The sequence below is a fragment of the Pholis gunnellus genome (genome assembly GCF_910591455.1).
Source record: "Pholis gunnellus genome assembly, chromosome: 1".
NCBI lineage: Eukaryota > Metazoa > Chordata > Actinopteri > Perciformes > Pholidae > Pholis > Pholis gunnellus.
In genome coordinates this window covers 21,517,214-21,541,780 of record NC_136528.1, presented here as the reverse complement: position 1 = coordinate 21,541,780, position 24,567 = coordinate 21,517,214, and the positions used below count along the sequence as shown (strand labels likewise).

The following is a 24,567-nucleotide window of genomic DNA, read 5'->3' as shown; positions in this document are numbered from 1 at the left end:
ACTGCACAGAGGTAGACAGGCAGAGAAAATGCAGATAAGGTACTCGCCTCTTCCACAGGCAACTCCTTGAGCTTGGGCATAGAGCTGGACAGCAGCCCCACCAGGAAGGGAGTGGGACAGCAAACAATATCCAACATGGAGCCCGGCAGCACGGGGATGAAGGTGTGTTGCCAGGAGAAGGGGTAGAGCAGCGCCACCACTGCATGCATGCAGCTGGACAGAGTACTGATGATGGGAGACAAAAAAAAAGGGAAAAAAAAGGTACACACCATCAATCACCTTCACACTCACACAATAACACCCTGCAGAGGCCACACCAGTTTAAACTGAACACGGTCAAAATGGAGCAGATGTTTCACTAGATAATGAAAAACTTTTTTTCCAGACTGAAAGGGGAGTGGTGGTTTATATGGTAACAACATTTTCCTAAAAATACTGCCTACTGAGGTCATGAACTTCTGTAGTTGTTAAAAAAATAAATAGTATCACTCAAAATGTTCAAACCACTGAACCATAGGAGCACAAATATTGTATTTCCATTAATAATCTCTCTGGTTACATGACTTGATCCTCTTTTCCTTGAAAGAGTTACTTTTATATGAGGCGAAACAGCACAGTTTATGTACTCTGACTTTGACACTTTGTTCTTCCTGCAGCTCATCTGAAGGACAGACGAATCCATCATTGTCAAAGTTCTTACACTTTGACAAAGGTTTCTGGACAAATTACTGCATTTATCTGTTGTACTCCTCCATCTCAGAGTTTAACACCATCTACTACAAACCACAATGAAGAATGGTGAGCGCAATAAATCGCATTACTGTGACATTACTATACTGCCTGCAGGGCTGGCGTGACTGTGACATGTTGCTATAGTTAAGCTCGAGGCTTGTTGACGCAATACCAAAAAGCGCCACTTCGGTTTAACTCCGACAGCTGTGGTTTAAAATGGAGATCACAAATAGCAGCCCGTCTTTCTCACGATCCGTCGCTTGTTGACAGTGGCTGACCCTCCTCCCCTCTGTCCTCTACATACTGTCCAGTCCATGTACACAAAGGGAGTGAAAATAAACTGTGGGTCCAATCATACACACAAACACACACAGACACACACACACACACATATAGTGGAGCACTAAATCAGTATGGATCAAGAACAAGACCAGGGATCAAACGTGGTATGCACACACACACCACTTATATGCACTTTTAATGAGGACTGTTTTCCGTGGTTGCTGCCATCAACAGCCGACAGAACATCCAAGTAAACAGAAGTTACTCCCTTTTATGTGACCTCATTCACACTGAGTTTCAGCGTACAGAGAACATACAGAGAACAGAGATCAGTACCCTAATCAATGTGCAGAGATAAATGACAAAACTCCCATAAACTTTTCCACTCCAATCATTCAGGCTACATGTTTTCAAAAGGCTTTTTCATCTTAACTTCCCATGAGTCAAATCACCAAGGTTAAAATGTGTTTTCTTGACAGGGTTAAATAGAATTACACCAACAAAAACCCAAAGGCTACAGTAACCACAGCGTTCAGTCTTTTTAGGCCTTTTCCAGATCGCTCATACCATTAAAGCACTTGCAGCTTTACTTTGGCCGTCTGATTTCCATTTGCCTGAGGAGGGCTTGATAATTCCTAACAGATCTCGTCTCCTGGCTTTGACGAGTTCCAACAGGGAGTGATGGGGCACAGATCTCTGAAAACCTTCGCCACAGGCTACACGCGGCCATACACACCACTGATACCAAAAAGGATCAATTACACTCATTCCCCAACCACACACCCTAGGGAGAAGATGAACTTGCAATGAAAACACTCTGCACTACACCAGAGGTTGCCACTCAACTCTGGAAAGAGAGAGGGACATTCCCATTCAGACCAAGGCTTCAGACCCTCAGAGACCACACATGGGTCGTAACAAAAGGAGAAAATGTTCTCTGGTCTCCTTGTCCTTATCCTTGTCCAGGACAATAAATAAGTAACAACAAAATTAAACATCCTGAATGAAAGATTTTAATTAGACATCAGATTGGACTATGTTGTATGGTGGATTTTAGCCATGCAGGAGGAGTGACTAGGGATGGAAATGTTGGTCTGTCAGTTGGTCCAGACTACTTTGGTCCAGACTGAAATATTTTGGCAACTATTGGATGGATGGCCATCAAACGTTGTCCAATACTTTGTTTTTCGACCAAATACCTGCGCTAATGACATTCCCACCAGCCTCAGCTGTACTCTGCGTAGCTAATGTAAGCATGCTTCAATGTGAAACTAAGATGGCATTGGCATTGTGTGCATGTTAGCATGCTGATGTTAACATTTAGCTCAAAGCACCGCTATGCCTAAGTACAGCCACACAGAGCTGCATGGAGTTAGACACTCATGTTATGGAAAAAGTAATTCCCGATCAGCCTTGTATGGCATTTTTATTCACTTTGCAGAGTGCAAAAACTTCTGAAAGAGCATAGCTGAGTTTGACGTATTCTTAAACATCGGCATATGTGGATTGTTGGAAAATAAGACCAAGCAAACATAAAGAATAAATGTGATTCATTTTGATTTGACTAGACACTTAAAAGTCATATTAATTCATGATTCCACCCTCAGGAAAAGAGAGAAGAATCAGTTCCTCAGAGGTGAGGTCTGTGCAGAGCTGTTGTGTGTTGAGGTTTGGGAGCTAATCCTGACATATTAGCTCTCATAGGTCTGCAAGGCCTGGTTCAGTGTGTGTGAGGCTGAACTGGCAGATACTCCAGGAAACAGGGGATCCAGAGGCTTAGTCTGTGAAGCCCAGAGGAGAAGGGAAAATGTCAGTGTCCGAGACAGAAAGAGAGAGGGAGGAAGTCAAAAGCCTATATCACCACATGCTTCGCGGCCCTACTAAAGCACTGCACTGTGTCTACCAGTCCTGCATGGCTAAGACTGACAAAGAGAGCTAGACTGAACCACAGCTGTCAGACACCAGCTGTTCGGCAAAGCTCCGCAAAACCATTCTTCGATGTTAAAGCTTTTCCCAAGCTCAAAGTAACACCTAGAAATCATATAAAGAAGCAGCAGGGGTATATGGACCTAAAGGATTCCTATGACAAGCTGCACAGGGTGTATTTTTATCCGCTAGCAGAATGTTCTCTGCTCCCTTGGTCCCCAAATGGTTTTCCCTCACTTCCTGTCTTTAAGGATCTCCAGCCACTGGCTGTCGGTCTCAGCTCTCCAGCTCCACAGAAGGCATCAGCAGAAGTCATTTAACAATGAGACATGGCCTCCCGGTGGGAAAGTCTATACATGTTCATATTTAAACCACAGTAACGTCTGAGTTTGATCGGCTCTGTCTAGAGTGCAGATGAATGTGTGCAGGTGTTTGTGTATATGAGTGTCTACATGTGTATGTAAGCGTCTACGTGTGGGTGTAAACATTCACAAGAACGACACTGATGTAAAAATCAGCTGGTCAGGCGCTGGCAGTGTCCAAGTGTTTCTGGACTCTTTGAAAAACAGAAACATTTCACATGTTTACAGTGTGTGGATTTCACTCTACCTCGGAGTTAAATACCACATGGGAAACTGGTTAAGTTGTTAAAAGCGGTTTTGGGTTCGTGCCAGTTCTGCAGAGCGTGTTACAGAAAGTGTGAGAATAACTGAGGACTAACATAAATGAGTATGTTGCCTACTCGAATAGAAAAATGCCAGCAGCAGTGGCAATAATTCTACTTGTCTGAGAATTGCAGACACCGTTGATCATAATACCACAGCTGCAAAACATGTTAGTGTTTTCCAGACCTCCAACTCACTTTCAGACTGCTGTCTCTATTCCAAAAATGTAAAAAGAGAGAGAGAGAGCACGAGAGCGAGAGAGAGAGAGACTGCAGAACGCCAAGCACCCTTCTGTTCATCCCTTTTTACTCTTCCCCTCACTCATCCTCAAACATAGACTTCTCATCTTTCATTTTATTTATTTCTCTTCTTCTATGCTACCCTAACCAATATGTGAGACACCTGCCCACTGCAACAGGACATATATGCAATGAAATATTTCATACTTAAGATTTGAGGGTAAAAACAATAATAATTTATCATGCAGCAAAGTAGGTGGGATTCAATCACTTTCCCTATCTGGGAAAGTCATTTAAATCCAATACTTTTACTGTAGAAGTATTTAGTGCAATGCCAAGAGATAAATCCAGACATGCACATACAATATGGTAACTGTCCTCAACTCTAGCCTGAGGACTGACAGAGACTGTTTACTGTCTGCAGCACTGAAAAAACTATTTTAGCATCTGCAGGTCAATCGAGTTAAGAAATTACAGAGTGACATAGCTGATGATGAATTTATCCGATTAGGCATCCGACTTGTTATTACAGGCATTGGATGGAAAATAAATTGTCTGCGCAGACTTTCATGCTGAGGCAACAACCTATCTGGAAAAACAACAACAAAAGGTTTCAGTGTAATATTACAAGAGTTAAGGGAATGTAACGCACCAAAGAAACGATGGATAGAAGAACCCACAGAAAACTGTTGCCAAACATGGCTTTTCCTCTCGCTTCCTGCTTGTAGTGGATGTACATTTCAAGGGAAAGAAACATACATCATGTTCTGATGGCGAGCTATTTTTGGGAATGGATTATGTACCGGAGCCCCAGAGGGAGCAGCCCTTTATCATCTAAGTCATTAATGCTGCAGAGAGGCCCTGTCACAGTTTTCAAAAGAAACCAAAAGACAGGAGCTCTGCATGTATACTTGGACATTCAAATCCACATACTCACATACACAAACACACGGTATATACAGTAGGTATGACTGCACTTTCACGACAACTATATACAAAATTATAATTATATTTGTTTATTTAGTTTAGCATGTTAGCATGCTAACATTTGCAAATTAGCACTAAACAAAAAGTACAGCTTTGGATGGAGGGAGTGTCCTTAGTTTACCAGGTATTTGCTTATAAATTGAAATTCTGACCTGATGATGGTGCTAGAGAAAAGTTATTACTTTTATTTTATTATTTTTAGTTATTAGGGGAACACAAATGTGTGTGCCATTCTTTCATTACAATCACTGTTTTGGGCAATATATAAAAATAATATTGTGTCGTGAGTTACTACCTGATTCCCACCCAATGACTCCTTGATGTTATCACCTCTGGTAATGAGCAATTTAGACTGATTTTCTCCGGGGACACAGAAAGTGCCGTAGCTCTTACGTAGGGAGTGAATGTGGCATCATAAGTCAAACGGTGACAGTCCGGCCACAGATCACAGAGGGCAGAGTCGCGCACACAGGAAGTGCATTCCTTCTCCTCACAGTCACTGCCCCCACTGATGTTTGTTTAAACTGGGCTTTGATACAAGGAGAGATTACTTCTCCACTCAATTCTTCTCCCACTCCACTCTCGCCTCCAAGCTCTAAAAGTACCCATCTCTTCTCTGTAACAAGAGGACAGACTGGGACACCGAGTCCTAAGAGACCCATCGCATCTTATCAGCCCCACCCTCTTTTCCTCTGGCAGTGACTCATTGTGTGACCCACTTTACTTCTGTTATGCTAACTGGCTGACTGACTGGCCTGTTGCCTGACATCAAACCGTTCAACACATGATGTATCTGTTCAGCCCAAGCTGTGAAAACCACGGTACTATGCTACTATTATGTGTCTGTATGTGTAGAAACGTTATTGTAATTCTGTCGTCATCGTCAGCCAGGATTAGTCTATATGGACACAAGCTGTCAGTCTGTGAAAGGTTTCTGGAAGATAGATTTCTTAGTTTTGGATAAGCTTTCTTTCATTTAAATAATGTAGAGGAGATGATAGGCTCACTGCAGAGGGACTTAGACAAGCTCGGAGCCTCACCTGAGTTTATCAGCCACAAAGATGACTCGACGCTCCAGCAGCAGCGAGGCAAAGACTCGTGTCACCTGCCGTACACTGAGGCAACTGAAAAGACTATCAAAGTCCACATGCTCAAGTCTGGAGTCTGTGGGCCGCCTCAGCTCGATGACCTGAACGATCACAAAATATGTGAAATTGAAGTTATCACAGTTTGTGGATCTAATTAACGAAGAAGATTTCACACAACTGCATAATGAAAGTAGTGAAAGTAGTAGCTCTGACCTCATTTCCTGCACCGGGCAGAAATGTCTTTACTTTGATAATCTTCCCTGGTGCAGGGAAGGGGGACTCCATCAGACTCCTCATGAAGGGGTAGACCAGGGCTGCTGAGACGCCTCGCCGCCGCTCCACCTCATCCAGGATCTGAACATGGGAACACAAAGCACAGTTTCCTCAACATATTTCAACCAGTTTCATCAATACTTTCTGGAAATCTGTTAATATGAAAGGAGCCGATGAATAGCCAAGCATGGCAAAAAAAGTGCACAGTCATCAAGATTATTGACCATGGTGACAATTAATGGAAACATATTGTTATGAGTTTGAGCACTAGCAATTGTGTGGAACTCAGAAAAGTGAGTTTCTTTCCATGTCTGTGTGACTGGAAATTTCCACCCAGTGTGCCTGTTGGTCCTGTATGTCTGTCTGTCTGTCTGTCTGTCTGTCTGTCTGTCTGTCTGTCTGTCTGTCTGTCTGTCTGTCTGTCTGTCTGTCTGTCTGTCTGTCTGTCTGTCTGTCTGTCTGTCTGTCTGTCTGTCTGTCTGTCTGTCTGATATCAGAGGGAGTTGTGTGTGTGAAAGAGACAAACACTGGTCTTCTTTCCCATTTACCATGAAAACACTAAGATTCCTTTCATTTTTGGCTCAGGTTTGCAGCTGCACTGTTCTCAAAATTGACAGAATTCTCTCCCACTCTCATATCTGTTAAATGCCCTAAAATATCACATGATGCAAAACTAGACAAATTATGTTGATGCTAAACACTTCACAAATTAAATGTTAAAATCCATCTACTTTGCACACGTAACTGCTAAATACAGATTTCATATTTGTCATGTTTGCCAGGTCTTTGTATAGCCTTTAATCACAGCCTGGGTATGATTATTATCAAACAATGAAAACAGAGCATATTTGCACTCTGTCTTTGAAATATACCATGGTATTTTATTTTCATGTTATATAGCCGCCACTTTCTTTCAACAGTCTGGGCCTACTCACTTTGAATTAATAAGTAATCAGATAAGCCTGGAAAAGTCAAACAGAGTGACAGCTCTGCTCTGTGTTAGCACCACTGAGACAAAAGTGAAGGAAACAATTACTTTGGGAAATCAGGAAGTAAAAAAAAAAGACAGACTGAAATAAGGTTTACCAATGAACAGGCGCTCAGCAGAAGGTCTGCTGAAAGTCATTTGTTTCAGCTGTGAGATGGGTTAACCACAGCTACAACACCACACACAGCCAGCGTACTGCTGCTGTATATCAGTACAGCAAGTGTGTATGTTTGTGTGCGTGCGTGCGTACGTGTGCGTGTCTGTGTGTCACATGCACAGGAAAGGATGAACTCACCGTGGAGAACAAGTCAAAACAGCCCAGTCTGCTGATGACGCAGTACACCTCTGGAAGGCGGGATCCTTTCCCAGTCGGCTGCAAGAGAAGGCAATAGACTCATTGAACACTGGTGATAATAGACTTCATGAAAAGACACAATCCCAGATGTTCTGTAAACTGTCTACAACCACATTTAAAGAGGTAGTGAACTTGCAAGACTGAAGAGACAGATTAATTCTCTTTTAGGGTTATTTTTCCGGCTTTAGAAAGCTCCTCCAGCACCACACAAGACATTACGAGTCTCCTTTCACAAGCTGAATAATTCTCCCTGTGACGAGTAAACTGAATTTGATTTGTGAAATGTTAAAGATTGCTAAAAGAACCAGGGCAGAAAAGTTAGAAAGGGTTGTTTTTTTTAATCGAATGTGTGGAATAATTATTATTTATTTTGTATGAATAAAGGCTCAGACCATGATAGTATAACCATGACATGATAATATCATATGTAGATAAGTTGTTTAAATGCTGGAGCTGAAGTCTTTAAATCTCGGCTGTGATCTGATGTGAAAGTCTTTTATGTGGATACCAACTTCCTAAACACAGGTGGTTTATCTGCTCCTGCTGATCGTATCTACCTTCCTCTGTACACTCATAGACCATTATGTGCTTCGAGACCTCAGACACTCAAACACACAGACACAAATGAACACAAGCACTCAACAACCGCCAATCCACTTGTCCATATTAGGTATACAATTTTCTCTTCGTTTCTCCTCCGCTTTTCCAAATGGATGATTAAATCAACTATGTGGAGCTTGATTCAAGTCCTCAGGAATGCTCGCTCACTGCCAACGGCTGGTCAGACAGCAGGAAAGAAACAAAGTTGCTGGAGGAGAGCAGCTCACCTCTTCCTCTGGCTTCATTAAAATCTGCTTCCATCAAGATGAATCTCAGATCAACAGAGCAGATCCAGTTTTAAAACATTTTTGTCTGGTCAAACTATTCACAAAACGTCCGTCTGTCATCCAGCACATACACATACACAGGGGTAAAGACACTCCCAGTAAACTTATGAAAACATACACACTGTCGTATGTAAGCATACTCAGAAATACCAAATGGCAAACAAAATCACCACCATATTCACAGAATCCCACACAATCATACCCTCTACCCGCAAGCTACATGGGAAGCTTAACAGAGAAAAAACATCAAAGCGCTCTGCGGTCTCATTATAAAGAAGAAATGCTCCACAATGACAAAGTTAGGATTTTTCATGGTTTGTCTTTGTTTTGCATTTCCTGAGAAACTCTCATTAAATTAAATGAGTCAATCCCAACTAGGTTTTCATCATACATTATTATATTTGTATGCACTTTATGACTATGACTGAATGTTTGTAATTATAGTTAGTTATAATAATAATAATAATAGTTCAATTGAATGCAGCTACTGTATTTATTTATGTTCATTTTAAGATAGATATGTGATTATTTAAATAAATACTTTGTAATAACAGATTTACATTTTTATCTTTTTTCAACCAATTCTGTCATGAGCACAGTTTTTATTTTTCTCTCTTTTTGGGTTGTCTTTTTTGCTTCTTACGTTCTACCTCTTGCTGCCACAGTGGATGGTCGTGTAACACATCAACGGCCCCACAGGACCGCCCTTTCACGTGTTCACATAAAAAAGGTCTGTCACAACAAACAAGGCTCAGCAGGGTGTGAACAGGGAGCAGAGGATGAGGGGGGACGGTGGCTTACCAGCAGGCGTCTGCAGTACCCAAACCTCCTGCTGCCGTCCTCTCCAGTCAACATAAAGGAGAAGGTCTCACTGTAGCAAAAGACAAATGTATACACAGCATAATTGACACAAAGACACGTTAACATGTGGACAATTGTACGAAAGACGCCACAGAGTTGCTTTCAAGGAAATGTTGGAGAAATCCAATGTTATTTAATTAATTCCAGGGGCTAAGAGTCAGGATTTCTCTGCCTCTGCATGCTTTGATTTTGAATCATCTTTTTTTACCCATCGGTCTCTCACAAGCACCACAACTTTATGCAAGTGCAATTCTATAAGGCAGGAGTACCCTTTAATAGACCAGTTAGCACAAAATAATTCAGCCATACCTGGTGTACTCAGACACAGGACTCCAGTCCTTTGCATCTGGAAAACAGAACTGAGGAATGGCTTTGAGTCTCTGTTCGGCCTCCCTCATCTGCTTGGTGGGTCTCTCTAGCTGTAAGGGGAGAGGAGAAGAGAGAGAGGACAGGACATTCAGTTAGTTAATTCTCCTTTAGATAACTTTGTACTCCATATTTAAAATCTCCATGGAGTGAGCATGAGTGAGCGTATCAGAGTGAGCGTATCAGAGTGAGCGTATCAGAGTGAGCGTATCGCCTGGCTGGCAGAGATATACTTCTCCCAAATCTTAAATAACTTTAAAATGTATCTTTGACTAACTAAAAACACATCCCTGCCACTGATCCTGGTTATTTTTAAATGTAAACAGGCTCTCAAGACTCCACAGGCTGTATGTTATAAATCTTAATTACCAGTACAGCTTTAAATTGTCAACAACCTGCACAATTACGTGAGAAAATCTCACAGAAATATTGTTTTTAACTTCAATTTAAATAAAAACAAATTGCATGGGTTACTGTCGTCATCATTTTCAGCATTCACACTTCTGTAGTGACTATGACTAAAAGCTTAGAGTGGGAAAACTCTGGAAAGCCTACAGTACGTAATCAACTCTTGTTCCAACACTATTTCTAGATGACACTGGCACACTTTATCCATGGCATTAACATTTATATCTTCCAGACTGTCTAAATATGACTTAACTGGATTACGTTTGGTTGTGAAAATCAACAGTTCCTCTCCATCATCGTCTCCAATTGTCAAGACAATATTAACTGTTATGATCTCTGTCAAGACAGTTTTGAATGTTGCCGTCTGTGCTGCTGACACATATTAGATGTGGTGTCTACGCTCTGCTGTTATCCAGCTTGAGGGCTAACTTTTTCCCAGACCATAGATTTTAAGCTAATAAAACGCTACATTTGTTTTTTCCGCCCTCCGAAGTCACCTGAACAGACTAACGAACAACAGCAAGTGTATTTAAAACCGGTCCCTGAAGTAAGGGACTGTCAGGCCTTTACCTTGGGGAACTGGTAGGTGACCTCTGGGGAGTAGGAGTTTTTGCTGGGTTTCTTTTTCAGAGAAACAACCACAAAATACTCAAAGAGTTCTCTCTCCTGCCACTCAATGAGCTGCAGCTCCAGCGTGCGGTAGCTGGGGGCCCGTCGGAGGATGGACTGCAGTTTCAACAACCTCTGGGTGTGAGCTAAGGAGGGAAGCGAACGTCAATACATAAAATTCTCTGTTCAAACAAATATAAATCTAAGACTCGCATGGTATTAACCTTCAGCCAGCCAGGAAATTAAATGTTGTACTTATGGGTGTAATTCACTTCTACGGAAAGATTCCTAACGTTGGATCTAAACATAAGATAAATGTTTTATTGTTTTCTGATAATCCACGCATATGGCAAATGTTTCAGTTAAAATTCTGTGGTCTGTCCGGTCACACAGGGTCACTCGTTAAATATAAACTGTTGCAAATAAATGCTGTGGTCACTCACCTTTGAACCTGTCATCAGAGTCACTCTCACTCTCACTGTTGTCATCTGGAGGCAGACATGAGACAGACAACAAGGTTTTCTACGGGTCAGAGGGCAATTTCACAAACCTGTGTTTATGTTACGAGAGGGACACAGCAAGAACTCCATGTGGGAGGCTGAGACACAAATATTTACTCACTTATCTGGCCAGTGGATAAAGGGAATAAAGAGAGCCCTTACCTCTCAGAGATGCAGTCTCAACATTGGACATGGACAGCTTCTTCAGCCTCTTCTTCCCACGTTTAGTGCAGTAAATGGAGTTGATCCTCTGGACCAGCTGTAAACAGAGGAAAGGGGAAATTCTCTCTAAGTATAGAAGGAGTAGAGGGGTGTTCCTGGCCAAAAGTAATACTTTACTGTGCTTTAAGGGTTACTGAAAATCTTCAATGCCAGTTCTTGAGAAAAAGTTCCACAAGGGACACCGAAGCAGTAATAACGCGCATCGAGGCACCGTATTCTATAAAAAGTATTTTCCAAACAGAGGAATTGCAAGTGATCCAGAGCTGCTCTGACTTGGTCCCTACAGAAACCTAAGCTGGTCTGTGAAGCAGGAAAAGGAAAGAGAACACAGTCAGAGCTCTGCAGGGTCTTAGTGCAGGTGTTTGTGTAGGATCTGGTAGTGTGTACCTTGGGGATCCTCCAGTGCCTGTGTGAGGCCAGGGTATCACTAGTGCTACAGAGGCTATCATCCGTCAGCAGGCCACAAGGTGACGTAGATGCACCCCGCTGTGAGAGAAGCAGCATTTCATCATGGCTGTAGCGTTTGGACAACTGTGACATGCGGTGGCTCTTCCTGTCACTCGGACCAGGGAGGCGAAGAGACTGGCTACTGGGTTTGGAAGGCAACTAGTCAGAGAGGAAAGAAAAGGCAAGGGTTATTATAATCCATTCATTCATTCATTTATTTATTCATTCATTCATTCATGCGTACAGTTTTTATAAATAGTTATCCCAGTGCATTAATTCAAGCTAGTTTCCTTTAAGTTATATTCCTTAAAGGGACAGTTTACCCCAAAATCAAAAATACATACTTTCGCTATTCTTCTGCTTTGAGCAAGTCGAGTGCCATGTAGTCCCATTATATTCGAGCGAGGGCAGACAACTCTATGGCCAATATCTCCAAAAATATGTATTTTTGATCTTGGGATGAATTGTCCCTTTAAGATGTTCATGAAGATATTAATTAAGGTTTACAATTAAATAGTGTAAGTAGCAGTTCAATTTGTCTTCTAGAGCACAAAGGATCTACAGGACTGATTCTTTCCTTACGGTTTACTGCTCACTCTATTCACAGTGTATCAGAGCTGCATTAGGCTACTGCCGAAGCAAACCGAGCATTAAAAGCATTAAAAGCATTCAACCAAGGGAGCACAGGATGGCTTTATTGTGAAGCAGTCACAGGAAGTGCACTGAGAGCACCAACTCTTTAAAAATGTGCCTCCAAAACAAGACATGGTCACTTTGAACTGATGAGTTTTAAAAAGTTGCAAGAAGCAATGGAGCAAGAAGAAGCAGCCACAGTGAGCTGTTAGATGAAGAGCTGCAGGTGACAGGCTACACCTCAACCTCCGCAGAAAAGTAACAAACCTCGCTGTGCCCGGCTGTTGTGTGGTAAACTATTTTATTTCAGCTTGAAATAAGATTGCAGTTTCTCATATTATGATGGAAAAAAATCAAATTATTTATTAAAACAATTTGTTTGTTTGGCTGCACTGCAAACAGATACAGCATTTGTTCTTCTGTTATATTCCTCACAAAGTAGCTGCTCAAGGAGTAGTTGCTGGAGTAATAAATATAGTATATAAACCACACTTGTTGTTACCACCAGTAACCATGAGTGACAAGTGTTTCTGCGTTTAAGTGGGGAAGTAAAATGTGCAGATGGGCCTTTCTGTGGAGAATCACCAGGTATAAACATATCAAACTGTATCCTGTAGCGCCACAAATGAGGTGTGAGATTCTTTAAAAGATCTTGTCCAGGCACTAACAGGGAGGGGGGGATTCACGTCACCACTGGAGAACATGTGTGTTTACTACAGGAAAACACATCAGTGCTGTTGATCCCAACAGGCTTATGACTTACCTGAGGTGGAGAGTTCAGCTTCCTATCCATGGTGGTCCACGATCTGTTGCTCTCCAGCAGACATGATTTCCGACCCAAACTCTTCCGCTTCAGGTCAACGTCCTCATATGGGTTCTCCTTCTCTGTCGGGATGAAGTAAGTATTCAGTGTAGCTCAACTATAATGTCAGCAGTAAAGCTGGCAACTGACCGTAGACTGATGGTGTTTTTGACGGACAGACAGACGAGACTGTGGGGTCAAAAAAGGTGAACAGGGCACAGTAAAAAGGTGTCAGGGGCATAAGAGGGCCTCTCTATGGTTAGTCTGAAAAAAGATGAGTCACGAAAGGTAAGTCAAAGGTCACTCCAAGCTGTCTCAAGTGAACTCCCTTTTTTCAAAACAGTTGCTGTTGGCCACAGGCCCCAGTGGGCCCAGCTGAAACTTCTGGAAACAATACTGCTGGTGAGTCACTGTCCAGGCATGCCAACTGTCTGCTGTGAGACATCATCTTCTTCTTAGACTTGCACTTAGAATAGTTATATTTTATTGTTCAAATATATGATTAGAATAATAATTGTTGCAATACATATTTTCAAGAATATGGAAAATGAAAACATCTTTAACCTTGTGCCAGGAGTTTAAACATATTGTGGAATTTCAAATAAGGCACAAACAATAAGGTTTAAATACCACAGTTAATACTCTGGGTAGTATTGACAATATGTATCACTGTACCTCAAGAAGTTACAATAAGGACAGACTTTTCTACTGCTCTGTAGATGTACTTCCATGAATAAATGATAGCAGAAAAGGAAAGAAACTGAACATTACAGAGTTCTGCACAGCTCTCACTGATGTCACCTGGCAGAGGGCCAACTTCAATAAAGAGAAAACTTGTGTAACACCACAGTTCATGTCTATTCAGACATGTGCTCTGAGAATAGCTTTTTGGCAGGGTCTGAAAAAGGTTGTGAGAAAGTGAAGAAACCACAGCGAAGAATAAAAACAGAGCCAGATGGCGTCGAAATGCATGAGGGGAACTTTTAAAAGAAAGAAAAGCAGTGTTATCTGTCAATAGAAAAGGAAAGAACCAAAAAATCTATTTGGTAGCTGTGTTCCTTCTTCCTGAGTACATTAGTGGAAAACCCGATGAACTCAGCATCTCAAATAGTGAATGTGTGTTTTAAAAACATCCAAGTTAACCTACAGGCAGAGCTTTGTTCAGTTATCTATTTTAAGGTTAATTATTGAACCTGTCTGGGGTAAATACAAACACCCACGCACACATACGCAGACAATGCACACTGCTAGGGATCTTCGGAGCGTTATGATGTGTCACACAGTACATTAGCGCACTGGAGTGATTTTTTGTGCATCATTAAAGCCGAGGAGCAGAATAAGAGGGTTTAGTGTGACCCCACGTTGTGCTGCAACTCCATTAAACTGAAGCAATACTGTAATGAGAGCCTGCTGGGAAAATGATATGTCTGCATAGCTGCTTATGTACTGGAGGGTACTAATCTACTCCTCTGATTACAAACACTGGATAGCATACCCCCAGACACACAGCATTATGCAGGGAGTGGACACACTGCGGCTGCACACTGCGATTGTACATTTCTGTGTACACAATGGACTCTCCGGGCAGGGCGAGGCACAGAACAAACTATACCCAACAACTTTAGTATCAGCTCACCCTATAAAGTGGACTAGTTACAGCATAGTAGCACCGGCGCTCAACCACTGAGCCGTAAACAGAAATGTGCATTCAGTTACAGTTTTGTAAAAACATTTAGCGGCACCACAAACCATGCATCACGTCCATCATGAAGAGAGTCTGCTTGTGACCACACTGGAGAAAGTACGTAGGAGAATGCACATGTTGTTGTTTTACACCAAAGAATAAAAGAATCACAGGTCCAAGCGTGTCGGTCTACGTGTAACCTAAATCAAATCTGAATCACTCACAACCTGTACCAGACAGTCTTCCAGATGTATTCACCAGAGTAGGTGCAGACACCACTTGAGCAAACTACGTCAGCGAAGGTAACACAACGATGGGACTTTGAATGACACCGGGACTCTATGATACAGACAGCTGAATCATAGTGTTAGCACAGGGTGTGATTCATCGGCCTGGTAACGGATCACTCATTGGCACTCCATTTATCAACTCCACTAGTCAAAAGCACTTAAAACAGTCCACTAATACCTCAATCAATCATTCAATTGTATTAACACTGTAGCATGGGTTACGAAAGACCTGCACTCTTAAGGTAAACTTCTGGCATCAAGCACAGGTGCCAAAAAGCACAATGGTGTGAGTGAATGTCCTATCAAAGTGTCTCCAAGATGTCCTGGGGAAAATGCGTGGGGACTTCTGGTTCTCTATATCAAATTCTAGTTAAAATAGGGGCGCAGAGGGATCAAAACATGGCTCATTTACAGCTGTGACTGCTTCTCACATAGATCATGTGACCTGAAAACCACTGCACAGTGGTAGTGGAAACCACTGTTCTCCTCCATTAGGACTCCAGCTTGAACGCTTTGCTGCAAATAGCTGGAGCAATTTCAAACTTACTCAGAGACAATGTCTTTGTCAGGAACTTAAAGACATTGGCAAAGGTTGCGTCACCAAACTGAAAACTCCACATTCAGAACTGGATGAACAATAGAAGGCTTTGTTAGGATTCACATGAAAAGCAGTCACGCCCTTACAATCTCTATGAGACTACTGCACATCCTTAAGATTAAAAATGTTAAATCCTGATAAGCATGACACTGATCACTGATTTGAGAACAATGCTGCTACTTGTAGAAATACCAAGTAAGTAATGTGATATTAAGCCTCTATTTGGTCACTGAGCATTTATCAAGAAAAATATTTAAGTTTGAAAACTTTTTATTGAATCTGAAATCCAAGCTTCATCATGAGACTTTACTCACACTGACACACATTTCCACCTAAATGAGTATGCACTGTGGGAAGTGGCAACTGGAATGGGCCGAAAGCTTGGGGTCATTTGCTAGTGGAAAGGAATTTGGTTGTTACAGCACTTCATGCACACATTATCTCAGAAAACATTTGAGTGGATATTGTGTACAGTGAGATACACAACATGTCGCTTGCAAGGTTGCGATGTGATAATGTGACAAACAGGATAATGTCAACATAATTATCTAATGTAATATAAATAGGATTTGTAAAGCAAATTGATTCAAAGTAATGTAATATACAACCCATTAGTGAAAATCGTAGGCTTAGATAGCAGCAAACTAATTGAAAAAAGCTGCAGTTTCGCCTGAGATCATTTTCAATGCTTCATCTACACTTTTGCAAAGCATCGGTCAGTTACATATGTACTGTCACTGTCTCGCTTATAACCAATGTCTAAAATCACATGATTTCATAAGTATAAGTTGCATTAAACTGCATAAGTGCTGCAACTAGCAATTATTTTCATCATCGATTTATTTTCTTGATTAATCAAATAATTGTTTGGTCCATAGAATATCAGAAAATAGTGAAAAATGTCCCAAAGCTGAAGTTCATATATTCAAATGCCCAGAGAACCAGCACATATTCACATTTGAGAAGCCAAAACCTGAAAGAGTCATTCTACATAAAAAAGTGACTTATACTATGAATCAATTATCAAAACAAGTCGTCGATTGAATAATCAATATATAATTTCAGCTATGAACTATATTCAAGAGTGACCCAGGTCAGACAGAAAACCAACGAGCGATCCGAGTGACATGAAGGTCATCTCTACTGTTTTTAAAGCAGTGTGCTTACCTACTATGTCCTCATAGGTATTCTCCTCTAAAGTGCTTTTGGAATTGGGTCGACTCCGTGTGCCTGTGGTTAGTGTGCCATTCTCTTTAGGCGAGGACGGATATGAAGATGGCAGACTACTCGTAGCATCCTCCGACTCACACGACTCTCTGGGAAGAAATGAAGAAAGTCAAAAGAGACCATGATGGGGAAAGATGTTAAGAAAGTGGAGACAGATAAGAGTAAACAGAAAAAGTCCAGATAGCATTAAAAATAGCCCAGATAGCCAGTTTTACTCCTTAATCCACTTGCCGACTAGAAGCAGAGAAAGTCTAGAGCTTTGTCTTATCCCTTAAAAAAAACTTAAATGATGAGCCTCCAATTATAAAACATACAAAAACAGAAACACCAGGATCAACATGTGCCTCTGATCACAAGGAACTTCCTGATAAGTCACAAGTAAACATGCAGATATATTACTATTTCTGAGCGTTCTCTGCACAGTGTAAGGTTCACATCACATGTCGCAAGGCACTGCAGAGGAACTTTGCTACATTAGTGCAGGGATCTACAGTATGGTCATGTCGCGCCATCGACAGCTTGTGGCTTTTAAACTTAGTCTGAAAATTGCTAGAGCCACAGGAATGTTAAACACCGAGTCCAAGGGATGAACATTTCAGGATTTCATCCTCATTTTACAAAAAGGACAATCTGGAGAAGCCCCACCCTCAAACTGAGTCAGCTGAGCTTGAGAAACAGCTAATATTCAGGCAACAAAGGGGTGCAATAATCCAGAGTTTCACTGGTTTCTATAGGGTTATTTATAGAGCATATTCAGTTACAGGCAGATTAAGAATAAACATATTTTTGACTAAGAATATACTGTGGACTTGCTAGGAGTGGCTTTAAATTGCCAAATCTTTTTAGGGACCAAGGTGAATTTCAGTAAAGAATCTGACATTTCAAATAGTCCGCACAATGCATCAGTTAGTTTCTCAGCTGCTTTTATGATTTCCAGTAGGCATTTACCTCATAATAAACCTATGATGACAATATTCCGTTTGATTAAATTAGGAAAGCTGGGATGACGATGCTATAACAAAACAAAACTACTGTTACTATTCAATGGTCTGGGAAACATAACAACTGATCTCCACTTCAAATTCTCACTAAAAACAACTTAGGATAACCAGAGTTGATCGCTCCAACACCACAATCAGACACACTAACAACAACAAAGCAAACATTTGGCCTGAGATTGAAATTCCTCACAAAACTGAGATATGTAACACACTTCTAAAATTTCTGAGGAATCTAAAGAAATTCATAGCACCCAATAAGGATACATATAATAAAACATAGAATTTTACGTCGACTCTCACAGATAAACTGTCTTTAAACATAGGCACACTGATATTCTCACCTGTCCTGTGGTCTCACTGGGGTGCTCCCCTCGGTCTTTACCATTCGAGTCACGCTGGGTGCAGGGGTCGAGGGCAGCGGCGGGGGAGACTCCGGGGCTCTGTTTGGAGGTAGTCCATTGGCCGGCGACACGCTCTTCTGGTCCCGTTTGGCGTCGTACTCAAAAGTGCGTTTGGGTTTAGGTAAGGGGTTGACTGGTGTGCCGACAGAAGTCTGTTGGCCCGGTGGTTCTGGGCTCTCAGACCTGGCTGAGCTCACACTAAACCTTTGTCTGAGTTTACAGAGCTTATCAGAGACCAAAACAGCATCTGGTTCTGTGGCCACTGAGCAAATGCTGCTGCGCTTACTGGTGCAAGTACTGTCCAAGTCGTCACCTATCACAAAAGACTTTTGTCTCGTCTTGTCTGGAGCATAGCAATTACTCAGATATCGTGGAGGGGATGGGCTGGGATTCTCCTTCAGGGCTTGCTCTATCTTTTGTATCCTGTTGAGAACCGCTGACTTCTCCTTCCGAGCAGACAGAGAACGTACATATGTTCCTGAAGACTCTGTCTTCCCTATCCTTTTCTGGAAGCGGCCTAGGCCGTCTTTGTCAGAAACCCCTTCCTCTTCCTCTGTGTAGGAGCATTCTGAGAAAGCTGTGCTCATCCTGCGAACCCCCTTAAAGTCAAACGTTTTCTCGCTACAAGGAGAAGAGAGCAGGCTGGGGCAGCCCTCACTTCCCCCTACACGCTCTCCTCCTCTTTTATCGAGACACAAGCTCATCCTAGGCAGAGCCACCCTTCGGCACTCCCATTCTGAGATCTTTTTGCGGATTGTGGTGGGGGGAACACCTGCTACCGAGCGGGTGAGAGAGAGAGTGCGCCTGTTGCTTTGGTTAGAGGAAGGTCCCAGTGAGAGTGTGCTCCAACTCAGGGGCCTACCGTTTAGTCCATCTCCCGGAGAGGGTTCCCCTTGTTGCTCCTGGACGCCTTGACCTTCCTGGCAGGACTTGGTTTGAGCCTGAGGCTTATAGATGGAGAGCCTGTTGTCCAAACAGCTGATGCTCTTTGACTTGGTGAGACGGCCTTGGAAGTCAGTCTCACCAGTGAGAGATGCACCACTGCGCAAGGTAGAGGTCTTGCTGCTCCAGCCAGCACGTGCCAGGAACCTGCCGTCAGTCCTGGCGTACCTACTCTGCTTCCCAGAGTTTTCCCCGTCACTAAGGAGAGGCTGCTGGCTCTGCCCCTGACTGGCAGCGAGAACAGGAGACGGTGATGTAGACTGGCACCTTTAACGAGACAGAGAAAGGTGTGAACAAACATTGTAGACATTGAAAGGATTCTTTGAGGGGGGGGGGAACAAATGATAAGAAACCAAAAGAAGTAAATCAATAAAGCCACTCAACCCTGCAGCAGGAAAAGTACCAGAAACTCAATGGTGAACAGATGGTGGGGGAAAACTGTCAGGAATCAGTTTAAAATTCTGAATTAATTTGCAAGATCAAAGACAAAATGAAAACTTGAGCCACTTATTAAGAAAAACCACAGGAAAGTATTCTGTCTTTGGCAGCATGAGATTAAAATGAAGGCCAAAGGAAATACAGGCAACATTAAAATGCCACTGTGGATTTTTCCACATAATTAAAATAAAAAAACACAGAAAGCAGTGTGCCAAGCGAGATTTATTACAGCGGCCTTACCTGTGAAAGTCTCCCTACTCCTCTCTGATCCTTGCAGCCTTTTTTCTGAAGTGATACTGGGTGCTGCGGTTGTCCCACGCTCACTGCTGACTGTACCACACACACGTGCTTTCTCAAGCGGCTCACTTCCTCTAAGATTTCCAAAGAGAGAAAGTTTCCCAGTCGAAGCCCGACACCTTACTTCTCATAATCTTTCAGGAACCTTGTCATGACTTGGAAGCTAGCTGAGTCTTGCGAAAGTGAAGCGTTGGGAGATCTGATGTCACAGCCATGGTTAGAATAACAAGCCTTATGGGAGGAGGAAGCTGAGGGCTGTGGACTGTGATCCAACAATGCAGGTTAGGACAGATCTCCCTTCTCGCCTACCTGCCCTTCCCTGGTTTCATTCCTCCGGCTCCAGGGAGGGCAGACTTTTCACAACAGCTAGGAACCGGCAAGCTGCAAGCATGATGGATGCATCTTATCTGACTTCCCCTGAAGAAATAGGAGATTTTGAGACAACAACTCATGTCTTTCAATTTTAATGCCGGTTTGTAGTATTCTGAAGTCCAATAAATAGATTTTTGAACACGCAATACTTTGGATACTGAACTAATATATCACTAAAAAGGATTTCCACCAGCTTGGTTAAGGACATTTTTTAATTGTTTATCAATGCACAGTATGTGTCAAACATAATAACGTCTCCTTTAAAGACAACTTTATTACAACTGTGTGTCATTCATTATCTGTTTGTACACTAGCCTCCACTCCTATTTCTTATTATCAACTACACTAATAATAATAAATATCTGCATTCAATTGTGTTATAAACTATGTATTTATCTTTATACACTGCCAATCTCCAAAACAGGGAGACTTAAACCAAAAGACTTTTCTCTTCATTAAACCTGCCGTGTTTGTCTCATGAGCATTTTTTCATAAGACAATACTGTACGCTCGTAATTTAGGTTTGTTTCAAACATCTCTATATTACCTTACTCAAATTGTTAATGTAATTATAAACTAACTTGAGCTTGAAAAGAGTTTAAGATAAACTCAAATCTCAGGTGAAATGTCTATCAGACTTCTATATTTTAAACCCACAATAAGTCAAACAGACCGTATATGTTTTAATGAAGAAAATACCTTTTGAGCCCACTCCGATATTAACCAGCTGTCAAACATAAGACATGTTGCAGTGCTTCAGGAGGGAGCTATTAGAATTTGTCTGGCACATAAAAATCCTACTGGTTCGCTGCTAAAACTCCCAACTTAACTTCTGCCAAGGAGTATGGCCAGGGAGGGAGCGGAGTATCAATGCGAATGTTTTAGTAGCAACCGGACCAAACACTCAGTAATACTCTAATGCCAGTAACAGTACAATTTATTGAGTAAATGACAGCAATTTAAATTGTTGCTCTTTGGTTTGATAGCCGCTAGGGTTGAAACACAGGGAGGATCCCCCGCTGTCTCCACGCTCAAAACATGACTTCACAAATGTTAAACAAGCAATAAAAAGATAATATAGGAAAAAGATTCAGACGGGCTGTGTTGAGATGTAGTGCTTTGTGAAGGTTTCGAGGGGACTGCATCTATGTTTCGTTTCACTTATATATATATACACACACTACCGTTCAAATGTTTGGGGTCACCCAGACAATTTCATGTCAATTTTCAGTTTCTTCGCAATTTCTCGCATGGAATAGCTTTCATTTCTAAGAACAAGAATAGACTGGCGAGTTTCACATGAAAGTTCTCTTTTTCTGGCCATGTTGAGAGTATAATCGAACCCACAAATGTGATGCTCCAGATACTCAACTAGCTCAAAGGAAGGCCAGTTTTATAGCTTCTCTCACCAGCAGAACTGTTTTCAAGGGTTTTCTAATCATCAATTAGTCTTCTAAGGCGATTAGAACACTGGAGTGATAGTTGCTGGAAATGGGCCTCTATACTCCTATGTAGATATTTCATTAAAAACCAGACGTTTCCACCTAGAATAGTCATTAACCACATTAACAATGTATAGAGTGTATTTCTGATTAATTTAATGTTATCTTCATTGAAAGAAACAGTGCTTTTCTTTGAGAAATAAGGACATTTCTAAGTGACCCCAAACTTTTGAACGGTAGTATATATATATATATATATATATACACACATACACACACAGTGACTTTGAACTGAATCTTTACAAACAGATTATATACTGTTACCTCAGATATGGTAAATTGCATATATGTATTAATATAGATAATATTATTGTTTTTTGGGTATCACTGCACTTGAATTTGTTATTGTTTATCCGTTTACGTCGCTGCAGATTTGAATCAACGGCAAAATTAAAGCCACCAAATAATACAGATTAAAAAATATTATGGTCTCATAGGATTATTTGTCATGCTGTAAAATTAAATGTAGACTGCAAAATGAAGACTTTTTGATTACACACAAAAAGAAAATATGTGCACAATTTTTGTCTATTTATGGCTTCGGTACTTTTAGGGGTTCTGGTGGTCTGGATCATGCTTGTAAAAATAAGTCCAGCCACACATACAGTACAGTACAAAGGGCTAGATGCCAGTCACAACCTGGCCTCTGGCTTTCACTCAGGCTTCCAGGGCATGCTAACCACAGGCCACGTCCTGTTACTGACCAGGATGAAGTGAGCAAACTGCTCACACAAACAGCACTTCTACTATTATAATTCAACAGATGTTCACTTTTTCATCCATCAGCACTCACTAATACATTGTCACGGATAAAACTGTGATAGTTACACATTTAATTCAGAGTTTTGTGGGTTTTATTTGCTTGCATATCAGTAAATATGATAGATTCAGTTAATGTGCATATCTGGGTGTATAAAACACTAGTCACATTAGAGTGAGTCGTCTCTCTCACAGCCTTGTCAGCATGTTTGTGACACTAAAGCACCTTTCTGGGCTTTTATAGTTACCTCAATATTTTAGGTGCAGGAAATTAATTAACACAGAAGAAGAGCACACCCTCATTATTTTGTTTTGTATTGGTTTTCTTTCCACCATGTTACTGCATGTTGCCATGTGTCCCCCTTGAGGCTACGTTACAGTGACTTGTCCTAAAAACTCCTCCCTGTGTGATCTCATAGTTTAAGGCAGTGATTTTCAACCACCGTGGTGTGCCGCGGGAAAATGTACAATTTCACTTTATCGATATTAAGAAATAAATAATGAATATTATTTAGTTGCTGCAAATTATTTGCCATTGTTCGAGCGTCTGAGCCTGCAATATAGTGGTTTACTAAGTAATTAAATAGTCTTCCATGCCAGTGGGTGGCAGTAGGTTAGGTAGCGCAATAATGACCTTGTTAATTTAAGACAGTAGAATTAAACGATGCGCGGGAGAGGTTGCGGTGACAAGACGAACAGCGATGGAGAAATGTTTGAAAAGGAAAAATACAGACTCTGAACTGGGCCCTGGACAAAATTCTAACCCAGATGAAAAGCCTTGAATGAGTGGTGGTCAAAAGAAAGAAAGAAGAACGGTGAGCTCGAGGCAATACAGTGAAAGTTATCTTTCATTTGGATTTACTTTCAACGGGGATCCGACTGCACCGACTCCGTTATGCTTGGTGTGTGGGGAAAAGCTATCCAACAGTGCCATGGTCCCAAGCAAGATTACACTTTTTGGGTTGTTGGTGTGCCGCGGGATCTATTTAATGTAAAGAAATGTACCGCGGCTCAGAAAAGGTTGAAAAACATTGGTTTAAGGGAATGCATTGTTGAGCACTATCCAATAAATGTCTCTCTACTTGTTAAAACCCAGGAGCTGCAAAGCATCTTTGTGATCTGTAAGAATCTAGGCTAACATGAGCCCATGAGGACAGCAAGCTGTTAGTAAGACTCTACTACAATGACAATTACATTTATCATAAGAGGCTGAGGTTAAACGCACAATTATCATATTAGAGTAATGCAGTCGGAAGGATGAGAGAGCTTTGTGCTACTGTGATTAGTGTTTTCCACACATTTGCATTCCCCAAGTTTACCTTGGGAATAGTGGTGAACGTGCACATTTACCAGCAAATGAATGCCATTTATCTTAATCCTAATATTTACATTATGATTAACATTTGTGCGAATTGCCACTTCCAGTAGGACTAATTTACACCGCAAGCAATTACAGAACCAAGCTGTCACAGGTTACTTTATGTTTTTCGGTGTATGAAATATTGCTCTGTGTGTGTTTACCACCACTTCCTCATCAGCACAGAAAATTAGGTAAGAATAAGAAACACTGCCAGTCAAATAGTAGCATTACTATATATTAGAATATGGATAAAGAGCACCATTTCTAACAACCGTCTTGCTCAAAATCAGCCATCAGACTGTCACAAGGTGGTGAGATAGTGTGAACACAGACTACGTTTCCCCACTGTGAAGTACAATGATCATGTGTATATGTGAGATGATAACAGTCTGCCTGTTCCTAAGAACACTTTCTGGTTAAGGAAAA

General features: G+C 41.5%; 1 protein-coding gene across 1 annotated transcript in view; it reads right to left on the bottom strand.

The window, feature by feature from the left end:
• The window catches only part of dennd2b (DENN domain containing 2B), a 38,061-nt gene that overhangs the window by 4,208 nt on the left and 9,286 nt on the right, over positions 1–24,567 (bottom strand). Inside the window, exons 3-15 of the mRNA XM_079157030.1 lie at positions 18,412–19,680; positions 17,010–17,158; positions 13,232–13,353; positions 11,776–11,994; positions 11,329–11,425; positions 11,110–11,154; positions 10,628–10,812; positions 9,593–9,702; positions 9,224–9,293; positions 7,476–7,553; positions 6,133–6,273; positions 5,872–6,020; positions 48–225 (exon numbers count right to left, since the gene is read on the bottom strand). Of these exons, the coding sequence (XP_079013156.1) occupies positions 48–225; positions 5,872–6,020; positions 6,133–6,273; positions 7,476–7,553; positions 9,224–9,293; positions 9,593–9,702; positions 10,628–10,812; positions 11,110–11,154; positions 11,329–11,425; positions 11,776–11,994; positions 13,232–13,353; positions 17,010–17,158; positions 18,412–19,680 (2,812 nt within the window). The remainder of the gene's footprint in view (positions 1–47; positions 226–5,871; positions 6,021–6,132; positions 6,274–7,475; positions 7,554–9,223; positions 9,294–9,592; positions 9,703–10,627; positions 10,813–11,109; positions 11,155–11,328; positions 11,426–11,775; positions 11,995–13,231; positions 13,354–17,009; positions 17,159–18,411; positions 19,681–24,567) is intronic.